Below are 25606 nucleotides of genomic sequence, written 5' to 3' on the forward strand. Positions count from 1 at the left end.
CTAGCGCCTCACCCGGCGTCCCCGATCTGGCCGCGGCGTCCGCGATTGGCCAAACGCCGCATAGCGCCATCTCAGCCTACGAGCGGTGGGCGTTCTCATTGGCCGGCGGCGGCGGCGGGCGGGGCCTGCGCGCAGGGCGGAGCGGGCTCTCCTCCCTGAACTCCACCCCCTGGTCCCTCGCCTGGGCGGAGCCTTTGGGCCGCGGCGCGCGCGGGGTGGGTGGCAAGCCTCTGGTGGTTACTCTGGTTACTAGCGCGGCGCCGCCCGGGGTTGGGATGTTGGCGAATAGGCCATCGGGAGCCGCCTTCCTCTGAGGGAAGTTGTCTGGAGATCACCGTTCACCTGCGGGGAAACGGAATCGCGGACTGGAAGGTTCGGGGCTGGTGTATCGGAGGCTGATGTGGGGAGATTTTCAACAGGGGTTGCCCTTCCCTGCGCCGGAGCCGCAGTGGTGAAGCCGAGGCCATCTTTGGTGGGAGACGGCAGCCCGGAATTTCCACCTGGGCCGCGTAGCCTGGCCGCCCGCGGGGTGGGTGGGCGCCGAGTCGTACTCCGCGCTTGCCAGCCCGACCTGGGGATCGCGGTCTCAGGAGGCGAGGCCACTTTTCTCGCAGCGCCAAGATTTCTTTGATTTTTTTTTTACCCCTCACTGTCTTCTGAAAGAGCACCTGCTGCTGGTGAGAGAGAAAGGTTTTTCAGCACTAAGAGCCAACATCAAAATTAAAAACATCACCTGCAGTAACCCCCAGGAAAAACCCATCCAGGAAACAAGAGAAAAGGAAATAAATGGATTGACTGAAACAGGAGAGCCCGGTCGGTGCTGTTGGAGCAGGCGATTTTTTTAATACTGCTTTCTAAGTCCTGGACAACTTTCCTGTCTTCAGATACTTTTGTAGTAACTTTATATGATTTTGTAAATTGCTCTGATTTGAACTGCAATCCTGTTTTTACGATATTTACTGGAGTTTGGCCGGTTTCTTGTGCTCCTTTTGGTAGCATTTCGGGGAAAACCTGTCATCACCCAAACCCTACAAGGCAAAAAAGGATCCCAACACGGACCCAGAGTCACCCAAGTAGCCTTGGAACAATGTGGACTTTTCTTGGCATTGCTACTTTCACCTATTTTTATAAGAAATGCGGAGACTTCGTCTCCTTGGCCAACAAGGAGCTCCTGCTGGGCGTGCTGGTGTTCCTTTCGCTGGGCCTGGTGCTCTCGTACCGTTGTCGCTACCGAAACGGGACCTTCCTCGGGCGCCAGCAGAGTGGGTCCCACTTTGCCGCCTTCTCGGATATTATGTCAGCCTTGCCCTTCATTGGCTTCTTCTGGGCCAAATCCCCTCCTGGATCAGAAAATAAAGAGCAGCTTGGGTCTAGGAGGGTAGGTTGAATTCAAAGTGGTCAAGCAAATGAGTATCTTATTTGAAAATTAGGATTGGGGTCACTCAAATGTAAATTCTTAAGGGGCAAAAGGCAACAATTTAGATACAGTGATACGAATTCTCAGTTTTTTTTAAGCCTTTGTGGCTGCATCCTTGACACTATTAGGGATGATTGAAAACATTTGTTTCATTTGGTTGAGCCAACCTAAATGAAATTGATTATGAATATCGATTTGATTTTGAAAGGTGAAATTAAATGTTAGAATTTCATTTTGAAGGAGGACAGAATCACTTTATGTGATGTAAAAACAAATGTTTTAGGGTAAGAATTGTGTTTGTACCTGGGAAGAAACCTGCAGGTGAAGTCTGCTGCTTGTAAGAAGTGATTGTTGGGGGAAGTGACAGAACAGTTGGAAGAGCTGGCACAGTAAAAATGCTCAGCACTTTAGTCTTGGACAAAACACCCTCCTCTCCCCACATTAATGGAGCTTTGAGTAAGTCAGTGTAGTAATATACTAAATCAAGTGAATAATTGGCTACTGTCCACAGTTCAGTCATGTTCCTAAATCAAAGGCTGTTTTTCACGTAATGTTTAGTGTGGGAAGACCGCAGCGAAGGGGGCAATAGGGATGAGGGAGATCTTTGAGGCCAGAATATAGAAGGCCTGTTGGCCATGGATGTTTGGACTTTTCCACAAGAGCACTGGGATTTTTAAGCATGGGAGTAACAATATTTGATTTTTAGTTTTTAAAAACATTCTGGTTACTCTTTGGAGAGTGGATTGTAGAGTACAAGAATGGAAGCAGGGATGTCAGGTAAGAGAGCCCAAATACTAGGCCAGGTGGGGATAATGATGATCTGGAGTTGGGGTGAGTGGCCTGCAAGTAATTTGCTCTTTGACGGTTCTGTGTCCACATTACTTACACAAATGAGCAAGGCTTACAGAACAGAGGACTTGGTTTAGAATTTTTGCTCCATCACTTCTGGCTGTCAGACCTTTGGAAGATTGCTTAGTTTCTGTAAGAATCAGTTGCCTTTTCTGTTAGATGGGGGCGGCACAAGCCTGCTGTTAGGGAGTTAAATGATTTAATGTTTGCAAAATGCCTGATTCATAACTGTCTAATAAATAGCAGCTATTAATACTGGTCTAAAGGTAGTTTACATCTGTTAGGAACATTTGAGTAGTGCTGAATTCAGTGATACATGACGGGTGTGGGTTGGAGGAATGGAAAAGGAAGGGGAGGGAATCTTTAATTCTCAATTTGAATACTTTGGTATTGTCTGAGATAACTTGGGAATTGGATTACCAGTAGTCAGTAATCGGTTTCACTTTGTGAATGCCTCAGACTTTATGCTCATTTTCTAAACACCAGAGTTGGTAGGCTGTGTATTGAGTACTGAGTTCCCACTAGTGCTTCCTATTCTGACCTTCCAAGTGTGTATGTGTGTCTGTGTGTGTGTTTAACAGGGAAAATTTAGGAAGAAAAACTATTAAACAGTCAAGAGGAGAAAAGGGCCTTATTTTGCTCTGTAAACAGTAATTTAAGGATAATCATCTCTGGTCATTAAGAAATACTGATGGGAAGTGTCAACTCTATTATCTTCTCTTTAAAAGACAAAAAGGTGATTTCTCTAAGAGAAATTATTAAAAATGGAGTGGACAATGCCCCAGTCCATTATATAGAGTAAAGGAAGACTGGATGGATATTAAAATCATAGAGAATTAAAATTCTAAAAGGTTTTGTTTTATCCTTTAGAAAGTTAAATCTTTTATTTAAATGGTTTTAGCTTTTTGCCTTGGGACTTATTAAAACCCTTTGAAAATGGCATTTGATCTTATTTTAATCGTTAAGGTCAGAGAACTCAAGAAAGATGGTTTCTTGTAATTCTGTATCTGAAATACATTCCCACTTGTGAATCCATATACCAAGAAAAAAATACTTATTATAGTATTGAATTATTCATTGAAAAGAAAAACCCACTCTCACTGTTACTCTCAATGGGCATAAATCTCTCAAAACAAGCCTTTTTCATGAAAAAGTCATCTTATGATCAAGTAAAGTTTTTACTGTCAGCCCAGCAAGGAATAGGTTTAATATTTATTTATAAATTGGAGGACCAGATGTTAGATCAGGCCCTCTTTAGAGTATCAGAAGAAAAGGAAATGGTAAATTAAATATATTCTTATATGTTAAGGACTAAAATGGTGATCAGGTTGAATTCCAAAGCATAAATAGTCATTTTACTCCTTTGGAATTTTGTTGTGTTAAATAATTCCCAATTAATAGATTAGTAGCCAGGATTTGACAGTCTTTTCATAATATAAAAGTGATTTTAGGTTAAGATAGATGATCAGATGAAAACCTCGAAGGAGAAAATTAAGATGAATAGTGGAAGTACCTAAAAGGTGCTGAATAGTTTGCAACGTGAAGTCATATCAGAAGTTGTACATGGCTTGCATTTTGTAGATCTTCGGTATGTATTTGAAGAATTGAATAATTAATTATGGAATTTTTCCCTATAATAGTCCTCGAAGCCCCTTGAAAGTATTTTTTATATTTGGCCTGGTATGGATTTCTAAATATGTCTGTAGAACAGCATCTTCTAAATATATTTAGAAAACAGAATATGTTATTATTAATATATTATTATATATCATTATATAGTCTATATATTATGTTTTATATATTATTAGTAATATATTATTATATATAAATATCAAACTTACTCTTATTGAGATAATATTATACATTTTTCTTTAGCCAGCATTTTGTATCATTAGTTTCTATATATGACCTGTATTTAAAAATTTCATAGTTCATTTGAATTTGCTATTTAAGGTAAAGCTTTTGCTCAAGATGCAAAAGTCCAGTGTGTCTATAGTAGTAGTATGATTTAAGGATAACACATATGGATACGTAATTCACTTTTTTCTTTTTTTTAACCAGCGCAAAAAAGGAGCCAGTATTTCAGAAACAGCCTTGATAGGAGCAGCAGCCTCTGCATCAACATCTTCTCAAAATGATCCAGAAGTTATCATTGTGGGATCTGGTGTCCTTGGCTCTGCTTTGGCAGCAGTCCTTTCGAGAGATGGAAGAAAGGTGACAGTAATTGAGAGAGATTTAAAAGAGCCTGACAGGATAGTTGGAGAATATCTGCAGCCAGGTGGTTATCACGTCCTTAAAGACCTTGGACTTGAAGGTAGGTTCATATTGATCTTTAGGAGTTGTGTGTGCAAACAAGCACTCTGCACTGTACTCTATCCTGGGATGGGAAAATGTATTCTGTTTTCTTTATAAAAGTTACTGTACTCATTTACCAACAAATTTCCATGAAAATAGAGCAAAGGAGAAAAAAAGTATTTAGTAGTGTGAGAAGATATGAAGTAGACTTAGTGAGATACAATGAAGTGGCTGAAAAATTGTAATAATCAAAATTAAGGACTGGAAAAATAGAATGAGGGCATAAACTTTAGGGAAAGGTGAAGGGGACTGTCGTGTATAGACTGCATATTATTATGTGCCTGTTGTAGAATCTTTTATTTAAGCATCATTCATCTATTAAGCCAATGCGTTTTAAGCCCTTAACTGTTTATTTAGGGTATACTTATTCACTGTCCACTTTGTGAGGTGCTGTACTAAATACCAGATTTATACTGGGGAACAAGACAGATCAACTATACTCTTGAGGATCAGAGTACAAGATATGCTTAGGCTATGAATAGAGAAAGAGCTTGCTTGGCATATGTGGTAGGTGGAATGCTGGAGTAATTATGAGCATCGATGCTGAAACTAGATTGCCTGTTTTGAATACCAGCTCAGGTACTTAAAAAGCTGTATGAGCTTGGCTAAGTTTTGAAACTCTCGTGTACTGGTTCCCTCACCTGTAAAATGGCCCCATTCTAAGAGTCTTTGCCTCATAGGTTGTTAATGAGAATTAAATGAATTCCTGTACACAAAGCATTCAGAACAGTGCCTGGTATGTAGGAGGCACTGTGTAAATATTTGCTATTTTATTCAAGGAACCAACAAGAACACCAATGTAGGTAGAAAGTACTGAGTGATGGGTTACAGAGAGTGGCTTGAGATTAAGGTTGGAGAGGTAAGCAGATACCGCTTTGTATAGTTTTATAGATAGTAGAGTAGGAGGTGATGTGATCTTGATTATGCCTCTATAAAGTGGCTTAAACTTTTGACAGCTACTTACAGTAACAAACACATTGAACATCCTCAGTACATACGTATATTTAAATTGGAATGAAATTTGTCTTATTTTACTTTTTAAATACTTGTCATTTTACCCAAGTATACAATTCACAGGTTGAAACTCATTTCACAATTTATCACTGATCATACCCTGTAGTTTGTAGAATGCTATTTTGAAAGAATACATGGATATGATGTGGTGAGTAGACTAAGATTGTGGCAGTGGGAGTAGCGAGAATCAAAGCAAAGAGTCTAGTGGCGACTCATTGCTAAGTTCAAACAATAGATAATGGTGGTTTGGACTAGCAAGGTAGCAGAGGATATAAAGAGAAATGGACTGATTCATTATAAAATTAAGAGGCAGAAATGGCAAGAGTCACTGAAGAATTGGTGTGAGATAGAAGGAAGAGGGAGGTATTAAAAAATGATTCCTAGGTTCTGGTTTGAACAACCAGTAGGTGGTGGTACCATTTGCTGACAGGAAGATGACCTGTTGAGGAACAGGTATTGGAAGAAATTTGGGGGACATTGAGATCAAGTGAAGATGTTAAATATATGAATCTGGAGTGCAGAGGAGAGGTTTGAGCTGGAGTTAGAAATTTCAGAGATGTCAGCATATTTGTAGCACTTAAAAGCCACAGCAATGATTAAAACCATTTAAGGAGAACATGTAGGGAGAAAAGAGAAAACAGAATAAACCAATCCAGGCTGACTTTTGAAGAAGACAGTGTACAAGCGACTTCGAAGTAACTGGCAGAATGGCAGAAGAAAGCCACAGGTTTTGGTGTCACTTAATCCAAGAGAGGAGAATGTTTCTAGTAGGAGGAGTGGGTATGTATCAATAAAGGAAAGGACAGATGTGTCTTGGTTTGCTGTTGAAAGTCAGGTAAGATGAGTACAGAAAAACAGCCATTGGATTTGGCAACTTGGAGTTTGCTTGTGACATTGAAATGTTGCGGTGGAGTTGTGGAGACAAAATCAGACTGATGTGAGTGAGAGATTAAAAAATTGGAGAATAGAAAACTACTCTTGAGTTTTTCACTAATAAAAAACAGAAATAGGGCAGTAGTGAGATGTATATGTGAGGGCAAAGGAGGTGCATTTTGATACTACAAGATGTTTGGGGACGTTGAAAGTAGTGAGGCAGAACGCAATAATGCAAGAGAGGGAGGTGACAGTGACATTCATTCATTCATTCAACAAATATTTATTAGGCATTGATCATATTATAGGTACTGTTATAGATGCTGAAGCTACAGTGGTGAACAAAACAGAAAATTCCAGCCTTCAGAAAGTACACGTTCTAGTGGGTAGTGTAGAGGCTGGTGATAAAAGGTAAAAATAAAATTAAGAATGTATGTTAATGGTTATAAGGACTTTGGAAAAAAGGGAGATAGGGAGCTATGTGATTTTAAATAATGTGGTTGGGGAAGGGAAAGCCTCTTTGAGAGATGATATTTGAGTAAAGAATGGAAGGAGGTAAGAGAGTTGCCCTTGGGATATCTGGGGCAAGAAAAAATATCACGCAGGGAAAAGCCTGGGGGAGGAGCAAGCCCGGCCTCTTTAAAGAGTGAGGAGAGAGAGTAGTGTTGACTGGAGTGAGAATAGTTAGAGAAAAGGTCAGGTCGATTATCGGGGGCTGGACTCTAAAAGGTCTTTGTAACCCACTATATGGATTTGGCCGTGACTCCACATGGAAGCCTTTGGAGAATTTTAAGAAGAGGAATTATTCAATGTCACATTTTAGAAGTATGATTAACAACATTCAAAGTATTCTTGTTATTGTGTAGAAAAAAGAATAGATCATAAAGTGGCAAGGTCAGAAGCAAGGAGACTTGTTAGGAGGTTATTGCAGAATCAATGAGAGTTGATGGACTGGAACAGGGTCATAGCAGTAGAGGTGTGGGAAGTGAGTACATTCTGGAAATGTATTTTAAAGGAAGAGTCAGTAGGACTTACTGATGTCAATGTTTGGTATGAGAGAGAGGTGTCATAGAATTTAAATGAGACTAGAAGACATTACCAAAAGATGTCCAGGACTGAACCCTGGGGAACCCTACTATCTGGAGATAGTGAGGTGAGCAGGAACTAGAAAAGGGGACCGAGAAGGAGCAGTCAGTGAGGAGGAAAAGCAGAAGACTACTGGGTAAGGACCCATGTGGAGAGAGTGCCTTATGAAGAAGGGAGATTCCATCTCTGTCCTTACGGGTTTCCAAACCACCAGTTTACAAGAGATTTCCTGAGACCAAGGTGACAAAATCCTGAGAAGGATCATTACCTTTATAGTTGACCATGAGGCAACCAGAAATGCTCTCCAACTATATCCTTTAGAGATCTGGCCTCAGGAGACAACTCCAAGGTTATGGCACAAGCCTCAGTGGATTGTTATATGTAGTTCATCACATGTCAGAGAACCTATAAAGTATTTGCTAGTCCACATACCATAAATCCTTTAATATGAAGTCTTTTTAATCTTCCTTATGCTATTTATTTCCCCTCAGGTGTGAGATATGGAATATAGGACCACTTAGAATAGTTACTTTTTGGAGCATGGACTTTTCATATAGTATGGATTTATCCCTCACGGAGTGTGGGTTTTTATTAAGTGAACTGATTGTCTATTGGTTTAAGATTAATGTCTGGAACTCTTAAAAGGAATATTATAATTTAAATGCTTTATCTTTATGTATAGAAGTCTCAGTAATTAATGGGGGACCTCCTCCTCACTTCATTTTCTTTAGGATCATCTTGGCTTTACATGGTCTTTTTGCTTTTCTGTATATAATTTATAATTAGGTTCTCAATTTCCATGAAAAAAAAACCCTGTCAAGATTATGACTCAAAAAAAATTGAATCTGTAGCTCAATTTTGAAAAATTGATTTGAATTTCTTATTCATGAATGTGGTATACCCTGCATTCAGTTAGGTCTTTAATGTATTTAAATAAAGTTTCATAAATACTCCATATCTTTTCTTATATTTATTCCTTGACTCTGGTTTATATTTGGGCTTTCATAAATGATACATATTTTAATATGCACTATATACTCAGTTTGAGCACAAAGTTATGTTTGGATTTCTTATGGGTCATGTCCTGTGGTAGATGGCTTAATTCCATGTCATGTCTCAGGTCATTGAATTGAGTTTTTGTGATCTTTATTTTATTGACAAGAAATTTATATATGGTGTGAAGTTCCAATGTCCCTTGCTTATGAGACCCTTACTTCCTTTCCAGGAGTGCCCTTTACAACTCTAGCTTTCTTAGCTTGTAGTTTTGATGCTGTTGCCTTTAAAACTTGTTTACTGGTTTGACTTTGAAGTTGCTTTTCATGTTTTGCATAAATGTTTTTTTGTTTTTGTTTTTTCGCTTGCTTTTTAATGGAAAGCAATTCTGTACTTCTTAATGTGGAAGAGTGTTTTCCATGTCACTTTATGTGATATATTAACCAGTAAGTAGTCAAATATCACAATTATGGAGCCCTAGTGATAACTGTAGTGAATGTCACTGGCTTCTAAATTATTAGTATCTATTATTCTTGAAGCATGAATTTCATTGAAGTTTAGGGTACTGTCTTTCTGCCTGTTTAAGTGTCCAAAGTCTGTCATATTTGATTCCATCAATAAAGCTGAGATAGAGACATGTCCCAGAAATCTTAAATTAGACCTTATTTATGTACTTAAGATAGTTTACCCAAGGCAGAATTTTATTATGCTGCTATCCTTTTTACATTTTCTGGTGTGTTCTAAATTGGTCAATTTTAGCATATAAAGTACATCTGTAATACAGTTACAGGTTGAGAAAAACAAGCTATCTCAGTAGTTGGACAAAACATTATAGAAATACTAGATGGGCTTCAAACATCTAGTATTTTTTTTTACACTAGATGGGCTTCAAACATCTAGTATTTTTTTTTATAAACATCTGAGTAAAGACTGCCAATTTACTGAGATCCAAATGGAATAAACTGCTAATTGGCAACTTTTTAGGATATTTGTGTACTTTTCCAGAAGCATTAAGATTTCAAACATATATTAATGTCCAGTCTTCCAAACGGTCTCATAGCTTAATGAAGACAGAGACTCATTTTAAATGCCTCCTTGTCCTCTTGGTGCCTAGTAGAACTCTGGGCACATTAATGAAATCGATGTTTTTGAACTGAATTGTTTTGCAGATGCAGTAGAAGGTATTGATTCCCAGGTTGTACATGGCTACATGATTCATGATCAAGAAAGCAAGTCAGAGGTTCAAATTCCTTACCCTCTATTGGAAAACAATCAAGTGCAGAGCGGAAGAGCTTTCCATCACGGAAGATTCATCATGAGTCTTCGGAAAGCAGCCATGGCAGAGCCCAAGTAAGACTCCAGCTTCAAATATGTAATGTTAAAGAACACATTTAACCTTGGCCTTTGTCACACACTATTTTATAAATTTTTGTGAGTGTTGGGTAGAGGCTAGAATATAGGTATTATGTTAAAGTAAACCATAAGTTAGAAGAATGTTAGATCTTCAGTGACTTTGTTAAGAATACCATAAAGAAGACTATAAATATTACCCATGATCCTTCTCACTAGAAGTAACTACTATCAATAATTTGGTGGATAAAATCCAGTTGTATTTTCCAATCTGGGTATGAATTTGTGTGGATATGTAAAATTGTCTGCATGTATTTTATTTTTTAATGAATTGAGATAAAAATCTATTATTTTAAAAAATATTCTTTTAATCATTACATTCGTAACATGTCTTCAATTTTAGGAAATTAGAAAATACTACACATAATTCTAAAACTCATTAATGATGTTTTTGCTTTTTGTCATTCTAGACCTTTTCTGTGGACATGTGTTCACAAAGCATGTGTGTCTAGTTTACAAGAGCAAACTGGAGATAAGAATTAAGGAGTTTATGATTCGTCATTTAAATGACTCAAATGTGCTCTTATAGAATTGATTTCTATTTATCTTTTAGTACAAAGTTTATCGAGGGCATTGTGCTGCAGTTATTAGAAGAAGATGATGCTGTAGTGGGAGTTCAGTACAAAGATAAAGAAACCGGAGACATCAAGGTGCGATATATCAAATGGTAGCTCTTCCTAAGAGGTTCTTTTCCTCTTGTTCTTCTCCTCCTTTAAAAAAGTAGGCTCAGCAATTTCTTATTTCTCAAATGGACTGAGTTCCCTCCAAGCCCTCTGCAGTAAGATGGATTTTAGATTGCAAAACATTGCTATACAAATAACTTCATAAGCAAACCCCACTATATTAACAGTATTAAAACCAGACATGAGAAATATACCCTAGCAGAGAAGCAGAGGGGAACTGGAAGGTGGAAAAGGAAGGATTCACTATAAAATAAATTATTAGGATAAAATAAACAATTATTTACATCAGAAAGGTACAAGTAAGAGATTCTCTGGGGAAATAGAATTAGTTTCCAGTACAGTTTATCCTTGAACAAAATGGGCTTTAACTGCACAATATGTTTTTTTATCATTACATTTGTATTGTATATTTAATTTTATACATAATTCATGTATACAGAATTCTCCTAAGCCCTAGCCACTGATGGAAAGCACTGTATGAGGTTTGAAAATTCTAGAATAAAAATATCTGGCTTGTACTTGAAATTTGTAATGAGATTCAGTTTTTCATGATCCATGCTTGCTTAGTAGTTGTTTATTAAAGTGTAGCCTAATCCCAGATGGTTTGAATGGTAGAGCTTTGAAGGATGGTGATCCTTAGGGATTCAGATGACGTACCTCTGAAGATTGGTCATGCATTAACTTAAGCCCATAAAATAGTTTCCTCAAAGCATTATCTTCAAATAGCCTCTATTAATGTTGTCTGATTATATATTTAAATTTGTTCATGCACATTTTGAAGGAACAGTCCTTTTCCTCTGTATTTTTAACCACTTAGCTGAATATGCTTTATGTTTGCTGTAGGAACTGCACGCTCCATTGACTGTTGTTGCAGATGGACTTTTTTCCAAGTTCAGGAAAAACCTGACCTCCAGTAAAGTTTCTGTTTCATCTCATTTTGTTGGCTTTCTTATGAAGGTACTGTACGAATGTAATTGTAGAAAAATAAAGGCAACTTGGAATTTGAAAATTATTAAAATATTTTATTTTTTCCCTAGAATGCACCACAATTTAAGGCAAATCATGCTGAACTTATTTTAGCTAACCCAAGCCCAGTTCTCATCTACCAGATTTCATCTCATGAAACTCGAGTACTTGTTGACATTCGAGGAGAAATGCCAAGGAATTTAAGAGAATACATGGTTGAAAAAATTTACCCACAATTACCTGGTAAGAAATAAGATTTCATTCCCATTGTAATCTACAGCCTGAAAGCAAATTTCACAAAAGGTTCTCCGTCTCTAGTAGTTTTCACTAAAGCTGTGTCTAAATTGGGCCAAAGGTAAGGATGGCACATGAGAAAATGCATCTAGTCAGTCAGGTACTCTGAGCTGAACCATTTAGCACATAAAATTGCAAAGTTAAAAAAAAGTTTCAATCTATTCATTATTAACAAAGCATAGTTTTTAGAATACTAATACTGGCATATATGGTACTTTTTAAGGTAGTCTGAAGAGCAACCTAGTCTTATATTTAATTACTTTTGTGCTTAGCTTTTGTAGAAATGCTAGCTACCACTTACTGAATGTCTACTATTTAAGAAAACACAATTTCATTTAATCTACCAACCACCCTTTGAGGTAGGCATTATCATTACCCCCATTTTACACATAAGGGAACTAAGATTTGGAGAGGTTCCTTAGCTTCTCCAAGAACAAACTGTTAGTAAGTGGCACAGCCAAGTTTGAAACCAGGTCTGTCTGGCTAATACATCCTTGCCCTCAGAACATGAAAGCTATAAGGAGTCTTTAAGGTGATTTTTAGTTTTGAGTTGAATACAGAAAGGCTTCATGAGATTGAGGACACAAAAATTATATTCTGATTTTTTTTTTGAGAATGGGAAGATACAGGTAAGAAAAGAATGTAAAAAATTATTAAGAATATTGGCAAAATTGAAGGGAAGTCCTGCTTGTTAATTATATGATTATAGTAATATAGTAATAGGAAACAATCCTTGGTATAAGTGAATTTTTAAAAATTGTTCTTTTTTCAAGTTTTTTTTAACTAAGCAAAAGCACTCTTTTATAACAGTATTAACAGAAATGAAGGTATAGATGAATCAATTTAGACTTTTAATAATGACATTTTCAACATTTCAATACATTTTCACTCAGTTAAGACATTTTTGAAAATTTCAGATGGAAAAATGAGTTAGGCATATTTAGGAAAAGGACAGTCAGTATCATGATATTCTTAGCATTTTTTTTTCTTTTACTGTAGATTGTTTTTTCCAATTCAGAAGTTAATTGGAGAAGACTGCCCTAAGATCATGGAAGGAAAAACCATTTATAGGTTTATGTTAATATTATTGAAATTCTACTCCTTAAGGAATAGAATAATTTCAGTAATAGGCATTCTGTTCCTGTATTCCCAGATTACAATGAGAACTATATGAAAAGAAAGTTCATTTTCTATACAAGTAGAAGCACAAAACTTTAAAACTGGGAAGTATCTTAGAGATGAGCTAATCTAATCCATTCATTTTATAGATGAAGAAATTGAAACTCAGAAAGGTAGAGCTCTCTACATCTTATCCTTTTTCTACTGTACATACCCTCCTGCTATTTCTGAATTGGTAGTATATTTAATCTGTTATTGCCACAATATGGTGGTGACCATAAATTGTTAAATATGACACCTATCAGTTAACATTTGGAGGGGCAGGTGGTTTTTCTCCTTGTCCCATTTCATCTAAATTTGCTTCACTCCTTCTCTAGTTTTTTGTTCATTCAACTATATATATTGATTTACATTAATTTCCTCTTAGATTCCTTTTTCTTCAGCATGAATAACTAGGTACACAGTGAACAATTTATTATTGAAATAATTAGTTTTTAATTTATCACCAAGGATATATGTAACAACCATACAGACATATAGCAGGTATTTGTTTATACTTGATAAGAAAATGTGATAATTTGATATCGAAATGTTAAGCCATTTATATGGTGGGGTGGGATTTCTTGTAGATCACCTGAAAGAACCATTCCTAGAAGCCACTCAGGATTCTCGTTTGAGAGCTATGCCAACAAGCTTCCTTCCTTCTTCACCAGTAAACAAACGAGGTACTCTTTTATTGGACTGATTTTATAAAGGATATTCCAAATACTCAATTTCAGTATTCCAAATGCCATATGTGATTATACTGCTGGGAATAACTTGTGGGACAGAGAATTGGTTACTGTGGATTATTAATATGTTACTAATATGATATCTTTATTATTTAATATTGAGTGTATGTAAGTCACTGCTAGCTATTGAGGCTACAACAGTTACAGTCTAGAGAAGGCAGTTTTCTAGTGAAGGATATAGACAGGTAATTTCAGAACACCGTTGATAAATGCTGTAATGGTAGAAGCCTGCTCTCGGAAACTGATTCACCGTGAAGGGAGCTGCAAGGCAGGGAGGGGAGCCTGTGACCTGGGAAGGGTGGCGAGGGAAGATACTGCTCAGGGAGTGAAGCTGGAGTTGCGGCCTGAGGGACGAGTGGGAGTTCATGAGTTGCACTGTGAGATGAGGGACTTCTCAGTACGTGGGATAGTATCCACAAAGGCCAGGAGGACTCAGGAATGGTGGCACAGTGAACTCAGGTTGCCCATGGCTGGAGCAAAGGATAGGTGTCAGAGTGGAAGAAAGATAAGATACTTACTGAAAGTTTAGTTTTAATACTATAGACAATGGAAAGTCATTGAAAAGGTTTTTTTAGAAGCCATTTAAAAGTTTTATACCTCAGTAAATTTACTTTAGTGAGATATAATTCAGATTATATAGTTTACCCATTTAAAAGTGTACAGTTCATTAGTTTCCAGTATATTCACAGGCATTTACAACCATCACCACAGTCAATTTTAGAACATTTTCATCACCCCAAGAAGAAATCCTGTACCCATGAGCAGCCTTCCTCATTTCCTTCTAACCCCCAGCCCTAGTCAACCATCAATCTGCTTTTTGTCTCTATAGATTTGCCTATTCTGGAAATTTCCTATAAATGAAATCATATAATATATGATCCTTTTTAAGTGGCTTTTTTGAGGCTGATCCATGTTGTAACATGTATTTGTCCTTCATTTGCTTTTATAAGCAAATAATATTCCATGTGTGGATATACTTTGTTTTGATTATCCATTCATCAGATGATAAACATTTGGGTTGTTTCCAATTATAGTTATGAGCAATGCTGCTGTGAATATCTGTGTACAAGTTTTTGTGTGGACATATATTTTCATTTTTCATGGTATATACTTAGGAGTAGAATTTTTGGGTTATATGTTGACTCTGTTTACCTCTTTGAGGAACTGCTAAACTTTTCCAAAGTGGCTGCCCATTTTGCATTCCTTTTAGTAATATATGAGGGTTCTAATTTCTTTATATCTTTCACAACACTTGTTATCTGTCTTTTTGCTCATAACCATCTTAGTAAGTATGAAGTGCTATCTCTTTGTGGTTTTGATTTGTATTAATCTGATGGGTAATGATTTTGAACATCTTTTCATGTGTTTATTGGCCACTTGTGTAAATGTCTTTTCAGACTTTGCACATTTTTTTTAACTGGACAGATTTGAAAGTGTTTATTGTTGAGGTCTAAGAGTTCCTTATATATTCTAGAAATAAGTCCCTTATTAGATATATGATGTATAAAACTTTTCTCTCATTCCATGGACTGTCTTTTCACTTCTTGATGTTTTTAACTTTCATGAGGTCTAGTTTTTATTTGTTTTTCTTGCCACTCATGCTTTTGATGCTATTATCTATAAAGGCTTTGCCTAACCCAAGGTGATAAAGGTTGATTCCTATGAAGACTTCTATAGTTTTAGCTATTACATTTAGTGTTTGATCTGTTTTGAGTTAAATTTTGTGTATGGTGTGAAGAAGGGGTCCAAGGTTGTCCCAGCACCACTGGTTGAAAAGACTGTTCTTTCCCCTTTGGAGTTCCTTGGCGCTCTTGTCAAAATTCAGTTGACTATAAATGTAAGTTTCTTTCAACAATATTCCATAGTTTTCAGAGTGTTTTACATTTCTTTTGTTAAATTTACTCCTAAGTATTTCACTCCTTTTGATACTACTGTAAATGAACTTGTTTTCTTAATTTCAAGATGCTTCATTGCTAGTGTATAGACATAAAATTGATTTTCACATATGTATCTTGTATCTCAAAATCTTGCAGAACTCCTTTGTTCTAACAGTTCATTGAAAAGTTTAAAACATGATAGTGGCATGGCAAGATTTTTATTTTAGAGGTAATTACTCTGATATGTTGTGGAGGGTCATTTGGCTAAAAATTCATTCATACTAAAGCTAATAGTAAGACTATTTAATTATTCCTTATCAGTGATAATGAAAGGCCTAAACTAGGATGTGGCAATAAAAATGGAAGGTAGGGAATGGATTTGGGAAATATCTAGGATGTAGAATGCATGAAACTCTGTGATTAACTGGATTATAGTAGGGGAGAGTGAAGCCTCTTAGTGGATTCCAGGTTTCAAGCTTAGGTAATTCAGCCAGCTATTTGCTGCCACTGGAAAGAAAGGAAAAAGAATGTAAGCTTAGGGAAGTGGGGGGAGAGGTTGTGAGTTCACTTTTGGACATACTGGGCATGTAGTGTGCGGGTAGGGCATTTGGAGGTGTCGTGTGGAGGGAGCACCATTAAAAACCCGAGTGTGGAGCTTCAAAGAGAGGTCTAAATGGGAGCTGTTGATATGCTATAGTTACTGAACTTAAACAGATTGTAGTTTGCTGTGTAAAAACAAGCATAATGAACTCTCAGTCATGTCAATAAACCATATGCAAAGGGGAATGAAGCCAATGCCAAAACAATATTAACAACCTGCTGTGGGAACATATCCCAGTTGGAGGGGTGAGGACTGTTACATGGAGAAAGAGGAATAAAAGCTGGTTATAATTTATGGTTTTTTAGTGAAGGTATTCAAGTAATATGTAAAAAACTGAATTAAATTTAGAAGCTACCTTTTGTAAATTAATACATATTAACGTATTCCATAGTTATGAATGTAGTATATTGTGACATTACAGAACAAAATTACCCATAATTTTACCACCTCAGCACTATTATTATTGTCGTCTTATTTCTCTCACAGACAAAATTATCAAGTGCTTTTTAAAATCTAAGTCCTAGGTCTAACCAGTCTGACAACAGACTGGGAATCTCAGTGTCAGGCAGCTCAGTCAGGAGGTGCACCTCGAGTCACACTGGGAGCTTCCTTCTGTTTTGACTCAAGGGTAAGATTTCAGATAAGATTCAGTCCAGATTTACATTCTCCTAAATTAAACTTCTGATGGGTTTGGAATATCTGCCTATTGGTTTTTTTTCAGTTTGAAGTATAACCTTTGAAGTGAAATGTTGGAGATCTTTTGATTTGCTTTTTTCTTTCGAAGACTTGCTTTTTATGCCTGGCTCCTATAGGTACTTTTTTGTCATGAAAGGCCTTATAAACAGACATTTTGACTTTGACTTTCCCTTTGATTCATGTGTGAGTTTCATAAGGGTGGGAAACATTGCTCTTGTTCTCACTGTATTCCCACTGTCTGGCGCGTGGTAGGTACACAGGAACTATTAACTGAGCCAACCCTTGGAAGTTTTGCCTCAGCAAACTTATCATTTGTTCCTTTGTGTTTTCACGCTCTAATTGTCTAGCTCTCATTCGTAACGGTTGTAAATTAGCAGCGCAGCTTCTGTCTTAAGGGATGCACTCAGATGGCACCCTGACCCAGACATTCTCTTTACAGGGGTTCTTCTTTTGGGAGATGCCTACAACATGAGGCACCCTCTAACGGGGGGTGGGATGACTGTTGTCTTTAAAGACATTAAGCTGTGGAGAAACATGCTAACTGGTATTCCTGACCTTTATGATGATGCCGCTGTTTTCCAGGTAAGATACTAAATTTACTCTTTAGTAAAAATGTCTCAAAACAGATTTCTTTCTGGAGCTTCAGAGGAATGGGACTTTGCTGGAGGAAAGTACCTAGGAGTCTGATCCTTAGTAATGCTTCTTAGGCAGTCTGTTGAGGCTTACAGACCCTGACTTGCTACTGGTGAATCGCACTTTCCGTATTTGGGTGTTATATAACATTGGCTTGCATGGCTCGCTTTGCCCATAGTGATTTTGAATTTAGTTTCAGAGTCATAACTTACTGCTCTGGAAATGTGTGTGTGTGTAAATGCTGAATGTAAGGCATAGTATAAATAAGAGTTTAAGGGGATTATAAACAGCAGTTTGTTCTTTTTTTCCCCCATTACCATATAATAAGTGATCTTTTTCTTTTTTAGGCCAAAAAATCATTCTATTGGACAAGAAAAATGTCTCATTCCTTTGTTGTGAATATCCTTGCTCAGGCTCTTTATGAATTGTTTTCTGCTCCAGATGGTAAGTGTAGATATTTTTTAATGAACATTACTGAATTGCAAATTTTTAGCACAGGAAGGGAACTTAATTTTAAAAAGTTAGTGATTAGGTCAAATAGAAATGTTTCCTGAGTTTGCAGACTCCCAAGTTCATAGTCCTTTTAACTCCATCCTTGAGTAAGATTTTTAGCTTGTAATCATCATATATCCACTACTTTGTGTGGAAGGCTGTTGTCTTCTCTTGGACAACCTTAATAACAATACCTCAATAATTCACTGTTATTAATTCCTCTGGTCCCAGTCGGACCATACATATCCCCAAATGCATAAGGGTGTGATGGATCAATCTTTCTGGCCATGAATTGAAATATAATACCATTGTTAATTTTTCTTTCTGATACTAGTTTCAATTTCTTTTCAAAGTAGTATTTTATAAAATGAATGTGAAGCTTACATTTTATAAAATTACCATGCCCGAGAAGCAGAATGCATCCACCTTTTAGTCATTTGAATATTCTCATGCTTTTGTTTTTGTTAACATATTGTAGTGAGTTGATAATCAATCTGGGTATTAAGAAGAGCATGACTTAGCAGGAGCAGTGTTAGAGATGGAGAAAAAGACAACTACAGCAGCATACAAATTAGTTAATGGAAGGCTAATGGTAGGCTTGGAAACCTTTAGGTTTCCAAGAATACATGTAACTCAAATCCCATTACTTCATATATCTACAACAAAGCTATTTCTATGACCCAGATGAGGTCCTAGTGATCCACCCTTTGGTGATCTGATTACAAAGGATCATACGGTACAGATGCCTTCTGTAGCCTCCATAACTCATTGATTGTGATTTGCCAGTCACTCCTTCCTTGCTACTTGGAATGGAAGTTAAAATGGCTGGTTGGGGAAGTAAAAAGAAAACTAAGTTTTGAGTCTTTCTAAGCTCTTCTTCCTAAGCTTTTGTAAGCTCTTGAGTATCTTACATTATGAATTTGAATCTGCCAACAAAACAACATAAAAAAAATGAGTTAGAGGAGGAAAGAGCTTTATTGGAATAAAAGTTTGCCTGGCGCATCCTCTTTTTTTCTGTTGTAAATATAAATGTAGGCATACCTGAAAAGAACATTAATGCTTAACTATTAAAAAGGTTACTGATTGATCATGCAATGTTGTGAGGGTTTAATGAATTACTTTGAAAAGTCTAAAAAACTATACCGATAAAAGGCATTATTATTATTTCAGAGATACAAGCTGGGCATTTGAGCGACTGGGAATTTGGTTTCTAGAATCGTATTTTTATAACAAAGTTTACAAAATATTTTGTGTCATTTAATGAATTTACAATATAATCAAGGAAATAGCTTTTAAACAACTTCCAGGACCTGCATGTTTGGTATAGTAATTATTTATTAATAAAAATGTATATATATTCATACTAAAGCTACTGTCCATAATGTTGATTATGGAATTTAAAAGAATTCTTGGGTCACTGAAATTCCAGGACTAGATTTTTTAAAAATTATCTATGAAGTTTGATATATGTTACAGCTTCATTTTTTCTGACATACCATTAGCACTCTAACACAAATGTGTGAACAGTTTGACTGGGAGTAATTAAAAAATTTTTATTTTAGATTCCCTGCATCAACTAAGAAAAGCTTGTTTTCTTTATTTCAAACTTGGTGGAGAATGTGTTACTGGTCCCGTTGGGCTGCTTTCTGTGTAAGTTGCTTTGGTGACAAGGGAAACATTGCAAATTTTCTTAGTTTGAGTTACTGCAAATCTTTTGTATACATTCTACCATTTTTATTATCCACTAGCTCAGAGAAATGAAAAAAGGCAGTATTTCATCCTTTGTTTTACTTCTGAGAAACAGTTTTGATTAGAAGTTGGGGGTAGGTGAAGCTAAAACCCTTCATTAAAACAGAAGCTTGTTTTGGGCCTGTGAGTTTAAACACATGATCTGATATATGGGACCCATGGATAAGAGAAATTTGTATTTAAAATTTAATTTGGTTGAAGTTTAGGGACTCAAGGAACTTGCTAACAGTTCTGACAAACAGATGTATGTAGAGTGATAATTACTGGCAAAGTCTAAAATTGAAATTCTTTAAGTGTTTCCTCATCTATAATCTGAATGTCAGTACTGTGCCAGGCCATCTAGTACTTCAGACTGGATATCAAGAGTAGTGAAAGAAAACAGCTCAAAACATAGAATTTATATAAACTATACTTAGAGGAGTTACTGGCTTCTCTGATGGGGGTGTATTCTAAGTAGTGTCTTGTAAAAGAACTTTTTTTGTCTGTCCCTGCCATCAAACTCAGCAGGAAGACACAAGCTTGTAAAGTTCTCTAAAATGCAGACTGTGTATTTAGCTTTGTAGATGATATATAACTGGGATATCTTTTTATGAGTAAACTTTAATTTCTGGGTCTTACTAATACATATATATTTTCTTCTATTACAGATTGTCTCCTAACCCTCTAGTTTTAATTGGACACTTCTTTGCTGTTGCAGTCTATGCCATATATTTTTGCTTTAAATCAGAACCTTGGATTACAAAACCCCGAGCCATTTTCAGTAGTGGTATTATATTGTACAAAGCATGTTCTGTAATATTTCCTCTAATTTACACAGAAATGAAGTACTTGGTTTATTAAAGGGGAACAGTTTGTGAATGAGTATTTGGAACTCACCAAGTCCTGAGAGACTTTTGGAAAGGGTATATATAGCATAGTACTATACCACTTCTAAAGTGGAAACTCTTGGACTAAGATTGGAATTAATTTGTTTTTGAAGTTATTTGTACATAAACATGTAAACATATACTTTGATTTGCAAATTAAAATGAAGGGCAAAGGAAAATAACTGTTTAAAGGAAATGACTGTTACCATAAATTAGTGCTAATACCGAGGACCTGCGGTTTATCTTTTGAAATTCAGTAGTTGGGATGAGTCACTGTGGGTGTCACTTCAATAAAATGAAGAATGGACTCTCATGTCTTTTTGTCTCATTCTGGACTTCTTGACATAGCTTCTTGATAATGGAAAAGAAAACCAAAGTGGATTTCAAAATATACAGGGAAACCTGTTCTGTTAAATCTGACTTTGGGGGAAGTGCCTTCCTTTCTTCATCTATCTAGTGAGGCAATCTGATAAGGTTCTTTTCTGAGTTGTCTGAAAATAGCACATTCATACAGAAAAGCAGTCAAGGGCTTTACAAGTTTCACTGTGTATGTTAACAACCCAGGCTACGGTTACTTCAAGGAACAGTGAATGAACAAATAAGCACTTGTAGTATCTGCCACCGTGCCTTAAAATCAGTTCGAATTTACTGAGTTTACAGTATATTTGAAGAGATTATGGACATTCAGAAGGTATCATAAGACTTCAGAAAATTCCCTTATACCATTGATGTAATTTGTTCCCCCTGAAAGAGTAGTAATACATAACCTGGAATATTAAAGAGCTACTTCAGATTCTAATGATTATGGCTAAAATGACTTACAAAGCTTTCATAGTAGAAATTTCTTTTTCAACTTTTAAGTTCTCTAGCCAAATCACGAGTGGGATCAGTTGCAGTTATTCCAACTGGTATGTGTTGCCCTGTTTCAGCTGCCTCGTTATAGCACAGTGTATGGTGGACACTTTACCCCCTAGTTTATCCCACAGTTCTTTTTCCTGGTGAAAAACTCCTCACTTTCCTAGATCTGGCCTCTTTACCAGCCAGCTTTCTTTGGGGAGCCATTTTCACAGAGAACTAAAGATCTCATCATGAAGTTACTGTTACCTAATTACAAATGGGAAATAGCAAGATATTTCTGAGATGTGGATACAGGATGGCTGAACTTCCAAAGTTGACTTCCAAACTCCTTATGTGCTGGGCAACATCACTTTTAGAATTCTGCTCGGCCTCGACCAGGCAGGGCTGCTGGGGTGAGGCTCGGGCTGCTGAGGAAGGAAGGAAAGGGTGGATGGAGCAGCTGAAATAAGTCCTACAGAAGAGATGCTAGAAACCCTTCTAGGAATCCCAGAATATCTGGGGTTGTAAGAGTATGGTGAGCCTTCGAAACCAATTAACTTCTGTGGTACATGTTCTTTACATTCGCTACTAGTTTGTCTATCACCATATACCTGCCAGTCTCATGGGTATGTCCAGTGGACCTACCAGATGAATCTTACCTTCCAGACAAGGTTTTTTGCAGGGGAATATATAGTTTTTGAATCACAGGAAGAAGGACAACTTTGGATACTGGCAATATTATTTTACTGAAAATCTGGAGTTGCACAAATAGATCTTTAGAACATAAAACTAAATGGATTTATACATAACAATTACATTCAGCATTTATAAGAGGCAGTACAAAAATGTGTTCTGCTTCTACATGATATAAATTGTATATAATACCATGATTTAAACAATTGTATTAACAAGTGCCGTGAGATACATCTTACCCAGAATGTCTGATGTTTCCCACAATGAAGGGAAAAAATGCAGTTCTATGGGCCATTGAGTTTCTTTTCATTTCTGAATTCATTTTAGTGATGGTAGGAATATTTAAGGACCATCCTTTCACTGAAGAAGTAGAAATCAAACTCAAAGGACTGTTCTGAACTCATCAAAAATGAAATTAGGCACATGTGCTTCAGCAACCTAAAAAATCAAAATAGTTTAATTATTCATGGTGTCATAATTCAGAACAAATTCAACATTTGCCACATGAAAATTAAAGAAATGAAGACCACCTTGGAGCAAGGTCAATCACAGGGAAGTGCTGCCTCCCATGGGAGGACCACTCCTTAGAACCACCACCTTCTGTTCCTGGTGTTCCTCGTACTGGTATCTTAATTTCTTGGCACTGCTGACATCTGAGGGGATGCTGTTCAGTTCCACCTTCAATACATGTGAGCTCCTTAGCTCGTAAAGGCCCTGGGATTGGCTAGGAATACACATGCCTCTGGGAAGTACTAAGGTTAGTCTCAGGTCACCTCACAATTAATTGATGAATAACCTAGGCATAATAGGATGTCTGGCAAGTGACTCAGGCCAGAGGGGGAAGAGAGAAGGACCCTTACAGGCATGCATTCCTATACTGTTCTTAGGGGAAGGGTGGGGAAGGATGGGGTGTAGAACAAGGTGATCTCCAAGTACTGAAAATAGGTTTTTTTTAAAAGCAGTGTTTATTTTTTTTCTGATTATAAAGGTATCACCTAATTAGAGGAAATTCAGCAAAAACAGAGATTGAGTCTAATTTCAATCCCTTGGAGAATCTAAAATTGATAGTTACTTTGCTTTGAATTCCTTCAATTTATACACGTATGTTTGCATGTACACACACACTCAAAATTAGGATCGCATTATCTTGTGTCCTGCTAAATCTTATGAACATCCTTGTAAACATATCTTGAACTTTTGCACCTATACCCAGCAGGTAAATTCCTAGCAGTGGAATTGCTGAGATTGGGAAAGTGTATTACAAAAGTTTTTTAAAATAGATAAGCCAAATTGCACACCTCAGAGGATAAGCAGTTTAAATTCCCATTGACAGTACTGAAAAGTCCTATTTCTCTAAACCCTTCTAAACATTGGGGGCCCAGCATTGTAGTTTTTATCAATCTGATGTGTCAAAACTAATTTCACAGGTATTTTGAATTGTGACCCTTGAATATAAGGTTGAACATCTACAAATTTACCAGCCATTTGTATTTCTTTTTCTGATAACTGCCTGTTAATAGCCTTTGCCTATTTTTTTCCTCTCTGTTGGACTGCTTATCTTTTCCTTATATATCTAAAAGAACACCCTATAAATCAAGGAAACGGCTCTTTGTTATTTTCCCTTTGTAATTTTTCCCCATTTTATTAAATCAGGAGACATTTGACAGAATTCTTTCATTACATTTGACATTTATAAGAGATCAAATCTAAATCTTTTCCTTTATGTTTCCTGCTTTTGATGTTAAATATATAGGAAATTCTGAGAGCTGATAAGTATTTGTCTAAAATTTCTACTAATTTTTTTCATTTTTTACACTATCTGTAATTTCTTTTGATACATGGAAGATATAAAAAGACAAACTTGCCTCTTATTTTTAACCACATATTAAACCAACTGTCTTGGCACTATTGACTAATATTCCCTTTCTCCCCTAATTTGAGATGCTACTTTTCCTTATATACTATTTTATGTACTGTTATTTGTTTCTAGGCTACATATTTTAGTTTCAACCCATCCATTGACTTTTATACCAGTACCACACTATTTTGTTTTTTGTAGTTTTATAATGTATTTTAATATTTGATAGTTTTAATATCTTCTTTTTAAAAATTCTGCTTTCGCCTAAGTTCTGTGAAGTTTTAAAAAATGTATTTTAAAATAACATTTTATTAATATTAATGATTATTAATGAAAAATTTTTATAATCTGGGATTTTGATAATTACAATAAAACTATAAGCTGGAAGAACAAATATTTGACTCCTCATTCAGAAACAGGGACTTAAAAAGTTTTGTTTTTTTCCTAAAATTTTTCAAATTGTTTTAAATAACTTCTTGTAGATTATCCTTGTTAATTATTATCATTTCCTTGTTGATTCTGTGAATAGGATCTTATTTGTGTATTTACTTAGTACATCCTATACTCAGCTTATTTTCTGAACTCTTATGTTAGCACTTTCCACATGGTTCGTTTGGGCACTCAAGGTAGGCAATTACATCATTGATAAAGAATACAAATTTGTCTTCTTTTCAAATACATTTATAATTTTTCATTTCTTATTTGTTTTGAACATGTTAGGTAGAAGAATAGATAGATGTAAGTGGGGTGGAGGGAGAATAAGACCAGTAAAACCCACTAGAAGGGACTCAAAGAGTTAACCAGTTAAAACTAGAGAGCCAGAAAAGACTCATAGAGTTAATGAGTTAATCAGTTGAAGCTCCAAAGGCAGGGAGTAACTTGGAAAGTCCAAATATTCCCCAGATAAAGAAAAGTATCTGAGCCCAGCCCATATCTTCATTGTGTCAGTTGGATCATGCCATTGTAAGATTTATTTTAGTCTGCTAAAAGGCCTAGCACTCTTTAACTTAACGTATATGCTGTTTTTTTCCTCCTCTGGCGCCTAATCAAGTAATCTGTAACCTGGGCAGGAGACAAGCATTATGATTAATTTAGCAAACAAGCCCAGATATAAACAGCATAGTAAAAACAGGGAAGATTCCATCTTAAAGTTAAGATTGCACTTTAAAACCCATGAAGTTAAGAAGTAAGATTCTTAACTTATTCTTTAGGAAACAGACAATAACTCAGCCCACCTTGGAGGCAGGGCAGGCTGTCTTGATTGATGTGGTCCCAGAGAGAACCTGCTATCCTGGGGAAGAACTGAATCAGTACATTGCTTGTGTTAATTTTGCAGAATTACCTAGAGAACTGATAATGGAAGAGAAGAGACTTAATGTCTCTCACCCAAGATAAATATCTTGAGACCACTTAACAAGTCTACACCCTGTAGCCTTTTGTCACGTTCCTGAAAA

At 36.4% G+C, this 25606-nt stretch overlaps 2 protein-coding genes across 6 annotated transcripts in view; one reads left to right on the forward strand and one right to left on the reverse strand.

Moving 5' to 3' along the window:
• Positions 1 to 205: 205 nt before the first annotated feature.
• SQLE (squalene epoxidase) lies at positions 206 to 21071 on the forward strand. The gene is made up of 11 exons (XM_073230128.1): positions 206 to 1378; positions 4328 to 4580; positions 9757 to 9937; positions 10551 to 10647; positions 11524 to 11637; positions 11718 to 11889; positions 13689 to 13784; positions 17464 to 17606; positions 18005 to 18101; positions 19712 to 19799; positions 20546 to 21071. Exons 1-11 carry the CDS (start codon positions 1088 to 1090, stop codon positions 20736 to 20738), a joined length of 1725 nt encoding a protein of 574 aa, XP_073086229.1. The 5' UTR covers positions 206 to 1087; the 3' UTR covers positions 20739 to 21071.
• The window catches only part of WASHC5 (WASH complex subunit 5), a 67972-nt gene continuing 58490 nt past the window's right edge, over positions 16125 to 25606 (reverse strand). For 3 of the 5 annotated variants that reach the window (XM_073230125.1, XM_073230126.1, XM_073230127.1), the window contains one exon: positions 22329 to 22732. In XM_073230125.1, the coding sequence (XP_073086226.1) occupies positions 22676 to 22732 (57 nt within the window). In that variant the 3' untranslated portion in view covers positions 22329 to 22675. Of the gene's footprint in view, positions 16235 to 21211; positions 22030 to 22328; positions 22733 to 25606 lie in introns of those variants that run through there. The other 2 variants (XR_012128497.1, XR_012128496.1) reach the window with 2 other exon arrangements.

Source organism: Manis javanica, chromosome 2, assembly GCF_040802235.1.
Source record: "Manis javanica isolate MJ-LG chromosome 2, MJ_LKY, whole genome shotgun sequence".
Taxonomy (NCBI): domain Eukaryota; kingdom Metazoa; phylum Chordata; class Mammalia; order Pholidota; family Manidae; genus Manis; species Manis javanica.

Excerpts from the sequence above, each read along its gene's own strand:
- SQLE (XM_073230128.1), top strand. The coding sequence starts at position 1,088 with ATGTGGACTTTTCTTGGCATTGCTACTTTCACCTATTTTTATAAGAAA. Across the intron at positions 4,581-9,756 it reads TAAAGACCTTGGACTTGAAG|ATGCAGTAGAAGGTATTGAT; the intron begins GTAGGTTCATAT and ends ATTGTTTTGCAG. Across the intron at positions 19,800-20,545 it reads CCCGTTGGGCTGCTTTCTGT|ATTGTCTCCTAACCCTCTAG; the intron begins GTAAGTTGCTTT and ends CTTCTATTACAG.